At 38.4% G+C, this 15,091-nt stretch overlaps 1 protein-coding gene across 1 annotated transcript in view; it reads right to left on the reverse strand.

The window, feature by feature from the left end:
* Nucleotides 1–8,254: 8,254 nt before the first annotated feature.
* The window catches only part of LOC121484158 (zinc finger protein 345-like), a 104,815-nt gene continuing 97,978 nt past the window's right edge, over nucleotides 8,255–15,091 (reverse strand). Inside the window, exon 6 of the mRNA XM_041742993.1 lies at nucleotides 8,255–14,565. Coding sequence (XP_041598927.1) covers nucleotides 12,671–14,565 — 1,895 coding nt within the window. The 3' untranslated portion in view covers nucleotides 8,255–12,670. The remainder of the gene's footprint in view (nucleotides 14,566–15,091) is intronic.

A 15,091-nucleotide genomic window follows, 5' to 3' on the forward strand; every position in this document is an offset into this window, starting at 1 on the left:
CTTGGATTCTCTCCTCTGATAATCAGGGCTTCATCCAAAAATCTTTTTTTTATTTTATTTATTCATGAGAGACACAGAGCACAAGAAGGAGAGCAGAGACACAGGCAGAGGGAGAAGCAGGCTCCACGCAGGGAGCCTGACATGGAACTCGATCCCGGGTCTCCAGGATCATGCCCTGGGCCGAAGGCAGCGCTAAACTGCTGAGCCACCCGGGCTGCCCCATCCAAAAATCTTTACACAGAACAGCCTCCATGATCTGAGACTTGATACACTCTCAAGGTCCAGACCTGGACTCCCACATGTAGCCTGAAGTGACGATTGAAGACCAGGTATGCTAGTCTACCTTCCAGGGTTTTTTTTTTTTTCCTTTCCCGGATTTAAACACATAAGTCCACACTATACATGAGCCCACTTTCACATCTGAAGAACCAAGACCACGTCCACCTAAAACAATTCATACTCATCTGTGTATCTGATGTATTTTTCATGGGCTAATATCTTCATTGAAGAGGACAACCAACCATAAGGATGCTCCCAGACACTCATTTTCATTTAAAAAAATATTTATTTATTCATGAGAGACACACACACACACACACACACACACAGAGGTAGAGACATAGGCAGAGGGAGAAGCAGGCTCCATGTAGAGAGCCTGAGGTGGGTCTCGATCCTGGGACTCCAGGATCACACCCTGAGCTGAAGGCAGATGCCCCACCGCTGAGCCACCCAGGCGTCCCACATTCATTTTCAAAGCAGGTGCCCAAAACAGGCCCTCCTGGCATCACCTGAGACTAGGAAACCGGGGAGCCCACCCAGAACTATTGAAATGGTAACATGGGAAGAGGCCTAGAAATCTGAGACTTTTTACAGGTGCAACCAAGTGACTCTGATGCAAGATAAATTTGACAGCCTCGCAGTAAATAAATCACAGACCATCCCTGAGTTATGCACACATAAGTCCTCTTAGAAACTGTGTTTATGGTGATGTTAATGATATAACACACACAAAAAACATACACGTTGTCTTTATTCATAAATAAATCTTACTGTAACATGACCTTTCTTGGCTTTCATGACTTCCATGTCTCACTTTCCTCAATGCTCCAGCTTCCTGGAATCACTCACAAACATACTTGTCTTCACATTCTTTCATCTAAATAATCCATCATAAATGAATTGGATTTTATTTAAGTATTTCATGAAATAAGATATGAAAAACACATAGCCAAACATTAATAGATGTTCTAATTTATAATAGAGTTGGATATAGAATTCACACTATTAATCTGATTTTGATGATTTTTACTATGAGAACATAAATAATTGCAGACTTAAAAAGCTCTTCATGCCCACCTCTGAAGAATTAGCATTGCATTTGGTACCTGATAACGTGCTTTTTTTTTTCTCTCTTAAGGATTTTACTTATTAATTCAAGAGAGGCAGAGACATAGGCAGAGGGAGAAGCAAGCTCCTTGTGGGGAGCCCAATGCGGGACTTGATCCCAGGATCCTGGGATCAGGACGTGAGCCAAAGGCAGATGCTCAACCACTGAGCTACCCAGGTGCCCCTGATAACATGCTTGTGAATCTGAGTAGACACACGCTAAACTTCAGCATCTTTTCATAACATCTGATTCTAGAGCAAGGCACAATGTCCTTTGTGTCAGATACCTTGAAACCATTCAGGTAACACTGTCCATTTCCGACAAGCTCATGTGTCCACCTGTGTTACAGATATGCTGTTACTTAGAGAGTGGCCTATGACAGCATTCTGATCAGTGAGAAGAGGCTGGCCTTCCCTGACTGGAAAAAAAGTGGTTCTAAAATTCCCCGAGTCCTATCAGATTTACACTTCCTCCTTGATGCATGGAACATGGTTTGATGCCTGAAGGTGGAGCAAGCATCTTTGGCCATGAGAGCAAGTATTAGCACAATGTCTGCTGGTAGACATTACCAGAGGGAAGAAATGGAACAACTGGAATACACCATGGGGTGTATGAGCCATTTTATCAAACATGAGCATCTACCTACTCACTATTGTATACATAACACAAAATATACATCTTTTTTTTCTATAAATCACATCTGCCTTTTCGTGGTAAAGCTGAACACAAAATAACAGCTACCCCAAAATGTACCATTATACTTTACTTGTACCATTTTTTAAACGTGACCATAACTTGCTACCCAACTTCAGGATATCAGTTGCCACAACTGATAGAAATCCTTTCACGGTCCCCACAGGATGGGTAAAAATGCAGCTGTGGGCTCTGAATGAACATAGGGACATCTAGCCTAAAAAGTAGGTGAACTGTATGAGGCAGAAATGCTCACTGCCTGTCACTGGTGAACTGCCCTCCACCTAATCAGGGTCGTGCAGACTTCTAAGAATAACACTCTTCGTGGGGTTCAAGCAGAACTGAGTTTCCTGCCACCTGTGGATCAGCTTCACTGGAACATCATCCAATGTTGGGGTTATATACCTAAGATTCTAGTGCTTTGTAGATGCACAGCACACACTTTACTGATCCTGCCACTGCTCGGAAGGCCTCTTCATTTCCAACATCTACTCTGCCATGTGACTTTTGAAAGCTATGCCCACAATGTTTGCATCTTCCAGGAAGCCCTCTCCATCCTTGCCATGGATTTTGGACTGAAAAGTAATCTTGGTCATCCAACAGCATCCGTCCTCAGTACTACAACACACTTATGAAGATCTGACTTCTCTGAAGCCCACCACATTTCCCAAGTCTCCATCTCTGTCATATTTGTTTGCTACAAGTGGCTTCCTAAGCTCTTGTAGTGACTTACAAGAGACTCCCTGCCATTTCTTTCTCCACATGTCAAGAGTTTTCTGTATTTGCTTTCAGTAGGTCTTGAATCCTTCACTAAGGATACCATCAGGGCAGCCCTGGTGGTGCAGCGGTTTAGCGCTGCCTGCAGCTCAGGGTATGATCCTGAAGACCCTGGATCGAGTCCCACGTCAGGCTCTCTGTATGATGCCTGCTTCTCCCTCTGCCTCCCTGTGTCTCTGCCTCTCCCTCTCTCTCCCTGAATAAATAAATAAAATCTTAAAAAAAAAAATAAGGATACCATCATCATGTTTTATCTGCCTCTGTAACTCTCTCCTTGTCAAGAGCCTGAATGAAGCCTGTGGTCCACTGGCCCCTGAATATGGCCTCCAATGATCTGCTTAGAGATCATTTCTCATTGCTTAAAAAAAATTCCAAATTTCTCATGAAAACCTACAAGGATCCGAGTGATTGATGTGGGAGTGGGGCAGCTCTGACACATATGTTGCTGGGAATGCAGAGGAGACATAGAAGAATTGAAGATGATTTGGAATGAAAACAAATAGAATTTGCCTCCCTAAGTTCAGACACAGTAGTACAGTCTGAGACAGGTGTCCTGTCTCCACATGCAGAATTCATGCCAGTATTCAGTCTAGATATTTTTCATTTCTTACATGGGGCAGCAGTTTTACTTTTTTAAAAAAGATTTTATTCATTTATTCATGAAAGACACACACAGAGACAGAGGCAGAGATACAGGCAGAGGAAAAAGCAGGCTCCACGCAGGGAGCCCAACGTGGGACTTGATCCCGGGTCTCCAGGATCACACCCTGGGCTGAAGGCGGTGCTAAACCGCTGAGCCACCAGGGCTGCCTAAAGTAATTCTTTTTTAAAAAATTATTTATTTATTTGAGAGAAGAGAAAGGGTGCGGAGTGAGGGGAGGGGCAGAAGGAACAGGAGGAGGAGGAGGAGACTCCCCACTGAGCATGGAACTGGACACTGGGCTCAATCCCAGGACCCTGAGATTATGACCTGAGCCAAAGTTGACACTTAACCAACTGAGCCACCCAGGCACCCCCAAAGAAAGTAATTCTAAGGAAGCAGTTGGTGGAGTGAAAAGGCAACCTGAAAAATGCAAGGAAATTTTTTTGTAGACTTCTAGAGCACATGGATTTAACATCTAGAATAGAGAAAGAACGTTTACAATGACAACTAGAATGATTAAGAACTGGACAGTTTTCAATGGTCACAATTCGAGGAAGATACACCAATGGACAAGGCATATTAAAGATGTTCAAGACCACTATTCATTAGAGAAATACACATCAAGGCACCTGGGTGGCTCAGTCGGTTAAGTGTATGTCTTTGGCTCAGGTCCTGATCCTGGGGTCCTGGAATCAAGCCCAGGATGGAGCCCAGGATTGGGGTCCCTGCTCAGTGAGGAGTCTGCTTCTCTCTCTGCCCCTCTCCCGACTCATGCTCCTGTGGGAGATCTCTCTCAAATATATAAATAACATCTTAAAAAAATACATATCAAATGCTGAGTCATCATCTCACTCTTGTACAGATCTCACTACTAAACAAGAACAAAAAACCTACATGTTAGAAAGGATGAGAAGAGATTGGAACCCTTTCGTACTGCTGGATGAAATGCAAATCGAGCAATCACTATGGAAAATGGGGTGGAGGTTCCTCAAAAAAATTTTTTAAAGATTTTTATTTACTTGGGAAAGAGAGTGTGTGTGCCTGCCTGTTAGGGGAGGGGCAGAGAAAGAGGGAGAAGCAGACTTCCCACTGAACAGGGGCATCCCACTGGGCTGAATCCAAGGACCCTAAGATCAAGAATTGAGTTGAAGGCAGAGGTTTAACTGACTGAGCCACCCAGGTGCCCCAAGGTAGTATTTATACAAACGAATAAACACATAATTTTATTGGCAATTGACATATGGTTGATTCTCATTTCAATTAAGTCCTACCTGGTCTTCAAAGTCCTGAATTGAACATTGTTATCCAAAACTATAAAACATAGATAAAAAACAAAGGCACAATTCAGTAATGCTGTAAAACCTATCGTTAAAAATGAAACTTATTGAACTGCAAAACAATATGAGATGTTTTAACTGTGATAATTCTGGATAAAACAGATATTCTATTATAAAAGGATTCTTCCATATAACAATAATTTTAAAAGGAGTCTGTGCACTCAAGACAAGCAAGCATTTGAAGCACTATCACGGGTTATGTGGCCTAAGTAGCTCCAGAAAATTCATTACAGTGAATCAGAAAATGTGCGAATACAAATTTTATGGACAAGGATTTCAATGACATCAGATAATTTGTTATTAAGAGGTATTCCATCTCTGACACAGAATGCCAAGGCTTAATTCATCCTTTAAAAGCAACAACAAACATTTCTGAAGAAAGACCATGATTGTTTTAAAATTTGCTAAGCATCACTACTATAAAAAATAAACATTTGTGTATTAATTATACCACAATTCAGACACATTTTGAGAAAATTATTTCAGGAAGTGCTTCCCAAATCACATTTTAAGATGCGGAATCTTGCTTGACCTTTGCACCTCACCTGTATCACCTGCTTTATCGATTCCCACCTACCTGAATGTAAGGCTTCTCTTCACATCCCAGGGCTCCTTCCTGACTCCAAAGAAGTGACCATGTCTGGCTTAGATATAGCAAAACTCATTTATTTAAAAAATGAGAATATGAATTTTGTTGGATTCTTTCAATTTTAATCTAGTATTGTCCTCAGTAGAGAAGAGAGGACATTGTAGAATTCTAGAAAATGGTTTCCCCAAATACTGTTATTTGATGAGTTTGAATGGAATGATTTTATGGCAATTATAGGTTTACTAAAATATGAAGAATGGTAACAACAATCTTTCTTAGCATTTACTAGTCACTAGATAGCATTATAACAATTTTTATAAGTTAGTTCAAACAAAAAACAAAACAAAATAATTTAAGCGACCAAAATTTTTTTTTCTCTTTTAGGAGAGTATTTTGACAAACACAAATGGAAGAAATTAGGTTTTAACCAAGGTTATCTGACCTATATTTTATGTAACATAACACACAGGTCTACATATAGACTACCTTAAAGCAAAGTTCTGTAGGGACTAAGGGTACACTGCCCCACGGTAGGACACTTTGGCATGAATTTCATTTGGGATAAAGGAAATGGATACCCTGTAGTCCCAAGAGAAACAAATTCACCTCCTGTAACTATGTAGAGGAATCTAAATTGGAGGTCCTTAGAATATGTGAGATTACCAGAAACATATTTTATCTGGGTGACCAGATGTGTGACAGGGCAAATATCTAATTACCAAATATCTGCTCTTATTCTTTTTTTAAAAAAATAATAAGCAGGGGCAGGAGCAGAAGATAGGGAATCCCAAGCAGCCTCCAGCTGAGCGCAGAGTTCAACATGGGGTGCAATCTCATGATCCAAGTTCATGACCTGAGCCGAAATCAAGAGTCACTCAAATGACTGAGCCACCCAGGTGCCCTTGCTCTTATTTCCTTGTGACGTGCATTTCTCTACGTGAAAGTTCCAGACTCTCTTCCATACTTCAGGATGTCATAAATACCTCATTTTGCCTGAATGTCTTTGGGGTTTCCAGGTCTATGAGGATTCCTTCTACCTAGGATATTTAAGATCCCAGGATCATGACCTGAGCCAAAGGCAGATGCTCAACCACTGAGCCACCCAGGTGCCCTACTTAGGATATTTAATATGATCTTCTCCAGTTGTCTAATTTCAATTGGATCCTTAGTCCAGCTAGAAGGACCTAAAGGGGACAGAAATGAATGCTCCCTGATAGGATCAGCACAAAATTGATCTAATGAAGCTAGTATTGATCCTCTCAGTTCAGATGAAAGAATGCAAACTACAGGTCATATGGCCCCAGATACAGTTGTAACCAGCCAAGGAATATGTTGCCTAGGCTCAAGACATAGGAATGTAGCCCCACTAGCTTATAAGTAGTTAATCAGCACTATCCTACACATATAATTACCAGATGCAAATCTCTAATATAAAACCTATAACATAAATAAAGGTACTTTTCTCATTCATAGTCTTTTGAGATGGGATACAACTCTGAGGGGGTACCAGGTGAAATGGCACCAGAGGGTATCAACTAACATCTGCTAACATGACCTCATAGGTCTATACATTTTCATTTGTTTTATCCAGTTTCACCTTAGACCACAAAATTACATCACTTCTATGTAAGGAATTTCTGACAATAGAATCGCTTATATTCACTTTTTTCTAACAGTAAGGCAATGAAGTGCAATGGAAAGCTGAATTCTAACTGTAAATGCTTTTTTACATAAATGTAACATGTTTTCAAATCTGATTAAGTCCAGAGAGATTTTCATGACACAATTTGATTTCCACATCAATAAAGTATTAGATATACAACAATACAAATGAAGGAACAAGAATTTAACTTATAGTGAACTAAAATTTGCATGCACAAAGCACGTATTATGAAAACAGGTCACAATAAATTGAAATAGACATAATTTTGCTCAGTCACTAAAGAAAGCCCTTGATACCTCCATTTTCAGAGCATCAAATTTATTATTCTTGCTGATTTAAGAACACAAAACAAATACAGATCCCAGGGCTTACTTTCAGAGGGACCAGCATAGATTAACATTCTACAGTGATCCAATGTGGAAGTCAGTAAGGAACAGTAAATCACAGCATGAAAAGATGAGTGAAGAAGGTCCTTTTTCCTAGTGTCAGCAGACTACAATTGGTATGTTTCTTAGATATTTCTCAAATACTCCTGAGAAACATTTCATTTCTGAGACACTACACTAGTATTGATGTGCTTTAGTCTTGAATATAGAAGAATGTTGAGGTTTAAAATTTCAATTAAAAAAATTCTTTAATAAGTTTATTCAAACTTCACTCTATTGGCCTGAGGAGTATAATTGCCCAACTTGTTCAAAATATTAAAAAGGGATTCAAAAGAAGTCTGGGTGGCTTAGTCAGAAGGTCATCTGACCCTTGGTTTTGGGCCAGGTCAGGATTTCGGGATTTTACCTTGGGCTTCCTGCTCAATGAGGACCCTCTCAGTCTCCCTCTGCTGCTGGAGGTCAGTCTCTCTTAAATGAATAAATAAATCTAAATACAACAACAACAAAAAACCCCAAAAAGCTTTGCTGGAGCTTTTCTTTTCTTTTTAAAAGATTTTACTTATTTATTCATGAGAGAGAGAGAGAGAGAGAGAGAGAGAGAGAGAGAGAGAGTCAGAGACACAGGCAGAGGAAGAAGCAGGCTCCATGCTGGGAGCCTGACATGGGACTCCATCCCAGGTCTCCAGGATCACACCCTAGGCTGAAGGCGGCGCTAAACCGCTGAGCCACCTGGGCTTCCCCTTGCTGGAGCTTTTCATAAGCAATTTCTAGATTTAACTTATACTTGCCATCAGACTTTGTCTACAATAACTACAGATTTGGTTGAATTCCTCTCTTTATGAAGTCACCTAGATATCCTGAAGTTCCTGCATCTGTTAGGAAGGGATCTTCCTTGCTTACCTGGGAAGGCTGCTGGGAACTCTGTAAAGAAGGGATCAGGCTGATATTTCCAAGGAAGCTTTATTAGCTCCATAGAGTTCAATCTTAGTTCCTTATAGCTGTCTTACCATATTTGAGTCTATCCTGGTAATTCTCAGCTATGATATTCTAGTCAATTTCCTGGCTATATAGTGTTTCTGATTATGTCTTACCACAGCGAGAACAGATTCTTATTGAAATTATGCAAATACAGATGTTGGCATAAAAATATAAGAATAGTTACTGAGTCTTTCTAAATTCTAGAGTAATCAGGTATGGATAAAAGAGAAATGTTTTTAAAAAAGATAAATGTTTAACTTGTTTACAAAGGTATATTTTCTGCCACTGCTGCAAGTCAGTTAAGAGAAAAAGTTTTAAATTTGTAAAAAACAAAACATTTTAAAAAAGGTTTTATTTAAATTCCAGTTAGTTAACATACAATGTAATATTAATTCCAGGTGTACAATAGTGATTGTACAATTCCATACAACACCCAGTGTTCAACCAAAAAAAAAAATGCACACCTTCATTCCCATCACTTATTTAGCCCATATCCCGATCCAACTCCAATTTGGTAACCATCAATTTCTTCTCCATAGTTAAGAGTGTCCTTCATTATTTGCCTGTCTTCTTTTTTTCCCTTTGCTTGTTTCCTATATTCTACATAAGAATGAAATCCTATGGTATGTCTTTCTCTTAGCATAGTACACTTTAGCTCCATCTGTGACTTTGTAAATAGAAAGATTGAATTCCTTTTTATGACTAATAAACACACATATATACCCTATCTTCATTATTCATTTCTCAGTCAGTGAACACTAGGGCTAGACTGAAGTAAAAATGTTCACTGCCACTGACTGCTGAATTGCTCCTCTAACAAATTCATGGCACAGACAGAGCCAGACCATGAACTATAACCATCATGACACTAACTAAAGGAAGATCCCACACAGCATTGCAGCAGCTTTCCCAAAAGGTCACCCATCTATCTACAGGGGATCTAACATCTGTTGGGCTTATTTCCCTGGGATATTAGTGGTTTGTGCAACCACAACACAGACCTTGCTGATCTTATTTACTAGTGTCCAGGAAGCTTCTTCATCTCCAACATCCACACTTTCATGTGACATTTTTAAGCTACCCACAGTGTTTGCATCATCCAGCTCCCCCTACTCCATCTATTGCCACTGATCTGGGCCTGAGCGGTCATTGTTGTCATCCATCGGGACGTGGTCCTCACTAATACACAGGAATTCAATTAAATAATGAAGATAAAGAACTTCCCTAATCCCCAGAAACTCACATTTGCCAATTCCTTATCTCCATTAGATTTATTCATCAGAAGACACCACCAAGAGCTGCCTGTGGCTTTTGAGTGTCTACAGAGAGTCACTGCCAATTTCCTCACCACATTAGAAAGAGTTCTAAACATTTTAATAGGTCTTATTTTTCTTAGTTTAGTGCCATCATTATGTATTACTTATATTCACATCACACAACCCACATCTCAATGTCTGAATTTACACCCAGTGGCACCCTATCTTTCTCATCTTAATTAAGCATTTACTGAGAACACTAGGCACAACACAGGGAAAGTGTCTGTGATGCCGATGTAGCTGGAAATAAAATGAGGATAAACAGAAATGGAGATCTGGAGATAACTAGGAAAATAAACAAGTAGAAGATATTTTTCTAAATCCAGGGAATCAGTTGTACAACTAAGGACAGCTGTCCTTTTCACATGCAGAATTCATGCCAATTCTTCATCTTCTGTATTTTCTACTTCTTACCTTGGGCTACAGTATCACTTCTATTGGAATATGTTTCTCCTACTTATGGGGTACCTATTGCACACCAACCACTTAAAAAGTGTTTTTTTTTTTTTTTTTTAAAAAACCACCAGTTAAAAGTGTATTTTTACTTGATGGAAACCATGAAGTATTTAACCCATGGTGTATTTAACCACCGGTTAAAAGTGTATTTTCACTTCATAGAAACATCAAACACCCCCCTCACATATGAAGTGGGGCATATACCTTTATTATGGCCTTTGGTGCAGTGCGTTAGTCCCAGGGCTACGTCCAGATTGGGCTATCCAAACTAAAACAGATCAACACTGTGGGACTCTTCTTTAAGAGACACATGAGGGGAAAGTCACGGTAGACAGGGGACATGGTTGCTCACAAGGACAGATTGGGGTTGTCATTTCAGAAGTTACATTACCTTGTGACTTTGCAGCATGTTGTTTAGGGAATGCACTAGTGAGAAGGATGGCTGTCAGGTTCAAGGCCCCGCAAAAACACTGGTCACACAAAATGTATGCCAAGCAGCAGTATCATGGAGTACTTAAGCTAATTAGTCTAAAAAAGCCCTATATAATCTGGAATATGTCCATGATAATATCCCAGAAGTCCCAAAGAGGAAAATATGATACAATAGATAAACAAGGGGGAAAATAATCACACATTTAAACTTCAAGGCCACTGAGAAAATGGATTCCTAGGTATGTTATTCTACATGATTACTGAATAAGTGACAGATTCTATAAGTTGCCTACAACTTTATATTAAATGAGATAGATTAACACTGATGGTGGGATAACACTTCATTCATTACTCATCCATGATAACACATTAAAAACCATTATGTTTTATTAATTAAAATATATTAAGTTCACACACAGCCTAAGTTATACATTTCAAATCCACTCTATAATCCTTTTTGGAAATACAGAATACAAGCATTAAAAAGCATTTGTGTGCTGATATCATGACGTGGGAATAGTGATTTCCATTGTTTTCAGGCATGAGATCATTCTTAAAAGCTGTGTATGTACAATCCTTTGTTATTTTAGGAAAGAGTCATCCTCTTTTGATATCTTTAAGGATTTCTTCATTTCAAGCACATCAAGTGACGTCCTCTAACTTCTTACTATAGCTATTATGAAGATACATCAGTATTTTACTGGACTGCCACTTCTTTTTCCTCAAAGACCAGATAGTAAAATATTTTATTTATATCCAGGAGGTTCTTTAGTTTTAATAAATAAAGAATGATGTTCTCAATACCTCTTTCATAACTGACATTGTTATACCCACAAACAGCATCTCCACTTAGATTTTCTTCATATATTGTATATTATATTGTCCTTCTTCATCCATGGACAATTAGATGTACAGGAGTTCCACGTAATGAAGCAGGGCATCTCATATCCTTGATGCAACAACAATCAACCACATACTTTCACAAACCCATTAGGAATAAATGAATTTACTGAAGTGATTTGAGAGTACAAATACATTAGTATTTGCTAGTCACAAATCCAAGATAGGGTCCATGAACAATAACAACAAAAAAAACCCAAAACAACAATAACAAAAAAACAAAAACAAGGACATACTGAAATTAATTACACCTATGCAAAAATCCATTCACTTAGTCTTTTGAAGCATAATAGCATATATATTTTCTAAGTGTATAACTTATTATTCCTTATGAGTATTTTGATGTAACGTCTGAATAGATTAACTCATATTCTGCTTTCTACTTGATTTCTGTGATATTTATTGACAGTTGGTGTTCACTTACATATATTTCTAAATATTTACATCTTTCAAGTTACTTACCTTTATGTACTCTCTGATGTTTGCTATAGTGAATATTTAAATGAAGGTCTTTCCTCATTCATTGTTTCTAGGGTTTGAATCTAGTGTGCATTTTGGGATACTGAGTATAGACTGAATTCCAGTTAAAGGCACTGCAACTTTCTCTACATTTTACATTTATCTATGCAATATAATAGTCATGATATTGAGCAAGTTGTGAGTTCCAACTAGAAGCTTACAACACTCTTTACCTTTATAATGTTTCTCCTCAGTATAATCTCTGAGATGCTGAAAAGGGTTGAGCAGTTTAAAAGTTTTCCCATGTTCTTTACATTTATAAGTTTTTCCTCAGTATAAATTGTGATGTTGAATAAAACTTGACCTCTGAGTAAAGGGCTTGCCAAATTCATCATTTTGGCAAAATCTTCTCTGATATACATTCTCTGATAAGGAATGAGCATTGCTTAAAAACCTTTCCACATTATTTACAACTTTATGGTTACTCTCCAATATGAAGTCTCTGATGTGGAATAAGGGGTGAGTCGTCCTTAAAAGTTTTCTCACATTCTTTTAACATTGTAGAGTTTGCTCCACTGTGAATTCTGGATAATGAGTAAAGATTGAAGAGTGATTAAAGGCCTTCCCACATTCTTCACTTTCATAAGGTTTCCTTCAAGTATGAATTCTGTGATGTTGACTTAGGTGTGAGTGCTGGATAAAGGTGTGGCCACATTCCTTACATGTGTAAGGTTTCTGTCCAACATGAATTCTGTGATGTCGAGTCAGGTGTGAGTGCCGGTTAAAGGCCTTACCACATTCTTTGCATATGTAAGGTTTCTCTCCAGTATGAATTCTGTGATGTTCGGTAAGTTTTGAGTGCTGGTTAAAGGCCTTGCCACATTCTTTACATTGGTAAGGTTTTTCTCCAGTATGAATTCTGTGATGTCGAGTAAGATGTGAGTGTCGGTTAAAGGCTTGGCCACATTCTGTACATATAAATGGTTTTTCTCCAGTATGAATTCTGTGATGTTCAGTAAGTTTTGAGTGCTGGTTAAAGGCCTTGCCACATTCTTTGCATTGGTAAGGTTTCTCTCCAGTGTGAATTCTGTGATGTCGAGTAAGGTTTGAGTGCTGGTTAAAGGCCTGGCCACATTCTTTACATTGGTAAGGTTTCTCTCCACTATGAATTCTGTGATGTTGAGTAAGGCTTGAGTGATGGTTAAAGACCTGGCCACATTCTTTACATTGGTATGGTTTCTCTCTAGTATGAATTCTGTGATGTTGAGTAAGGTTTGAATGCTGGTTAAAGGCCTTGCCACATTCTTTACATTGGTAAGGTTTCTCTCCAGTATGAATTCTGTGATGTCGAGTAAGAACTGAGTGCTGGTTGAAGGCCATGCCACATTCTTTACATTGGTAAGGTTTCTCTCCAGTATGAATTCTGTAATGTCGACTAAGATTTGAGTGATGGTTAAAGGACTTGCCACATTCTTTGCATTGGTAGATTTTCTCTCCAGTACGAATTCTGTCGTGTTGAGTAAAGTGTGAGTGGTGGATAAAAACCTTGCCACATTCTTCATATTTGTAAGGTTTCCCTCCAATATACATAGGCTGATGTTGACACACTGTTGAATGCCAGTCAAAAGCTTTGCCACATTCCTTACAAATGTAACTTTTCTGGTCAGTACCGATTGTGTTATGTATGTTTACTCTTGATGACTGACTAAACATGTTCCCAGGTTTATAACATCTATAAGAGTTTTTTCCCACATGAATTCTCTGATAATCACCTACACTGGAGGACTGGTTAAGAGCTTTCTCACATTCATTAAACTTAAAAGGATTCTCTTCCATAGGGATACTATTATGTATAATAAGGTTGGAGCTTTGATAAAAGACTTCCACACATTTATCATATTCATAATGAGTCTCTGGAAAATGAGTCCTCAGACATGTATTAACATCTGAACCTGGGTTAAATTTTTTCTCAGATTCACTGCATTGAGCAATTCCATTTTCATTGAAAATACTCTGGTAATTTTGTAGGGTTAACTCCTCAGTGAAGGACCTCTCAAATGAATCCCATTCAGAATTTTCTTCTTCATTCTTAAATCTCTGATTTTCAGAAATATTTGACTCAAAGGTCAATCCAATCCTACTTTCAAAATGGTTGAAGTAATTATTTTCAGCATGGACTAGGCAACTTTCCAGATTTTCCAACTTTTCATTCTGCAAATATGTATGTTTAATCATTTGATTTGAGGCTGTGCTTATAGAAACACACTGCTTTGCAGAAGAGGCAGACTTAAGAAGGGAGGTTTTCCAAAATGTTTTATATCCTTCACCATCTTGGGCAGTGATATTCATATTATGCGCAGTTGTCTCAGTTTGGATACGTCCTTCATGATATATTTGGTGCTCTTCACTCTCCCCATCTTTGTTACAGTCTACCATGAAGTGTAAATTCTCAAGGGCACTATGTTTATATCTATGCACTGCCACATTTTGGAAAGAAGCTTCTATGCACAATGTTGGCAGGAAGCTCTGGGTGCCACTTGAAGATACTGCTGAAAGATATCAAATAACAAAAATAAAATCATTCTATTTACTACTTTCAGATAAACATAATGAAAACTTCTAATATGCAAAATTAAAATCAGAGAACTTCAACAAGATGGCTGAGAAGGAATCATCAGGACTCTATTCTTCCATGGATACATAAACTTGCAAACAATGTACTGACTACAAGCCTAACAGATAGTTCTATGGTATTGTCATACTGGAGCACACATCACTTTCCTATACCTCAAAAAATCAGGAAAAGTACTATTTGAGCCTAAACCTAGAAGAAAGGAAGGAAATTTAAACTTAAAATAGAAATCAACAAAATAGGATATAGCAAAACAAGGAAAATATCTACAATAGGAAGAGTTGGTTTCAGAAAAGATCAACAAAAGTGACATATTTTTATTTATTTATTTTTAAAGATTGTATTTATTTATTCATGAGAGACACACAGAGAAAAGCAGAAACAAGTCAGAAGGAGAAGCAGATTCCTAAGAAGCCCGATGTGAGACTTGATCCCTGGGCCCC

Source organism: Vulpes lagopus, chromosome 2, assembly GCF_018345385.1.
Source record: "Vulpes lagopus strain Blue_001 chromosome 2, ASM1834538v1, whole genome shotgun sequence".
In the NCBI taxonomy this organism is placed as follows: domain Eukaryota; kingdom Metazoa; phylum Chordata; class Mammalia; order Carnivora; family Canidae; genus Vulpes; species Vulpes lagopus.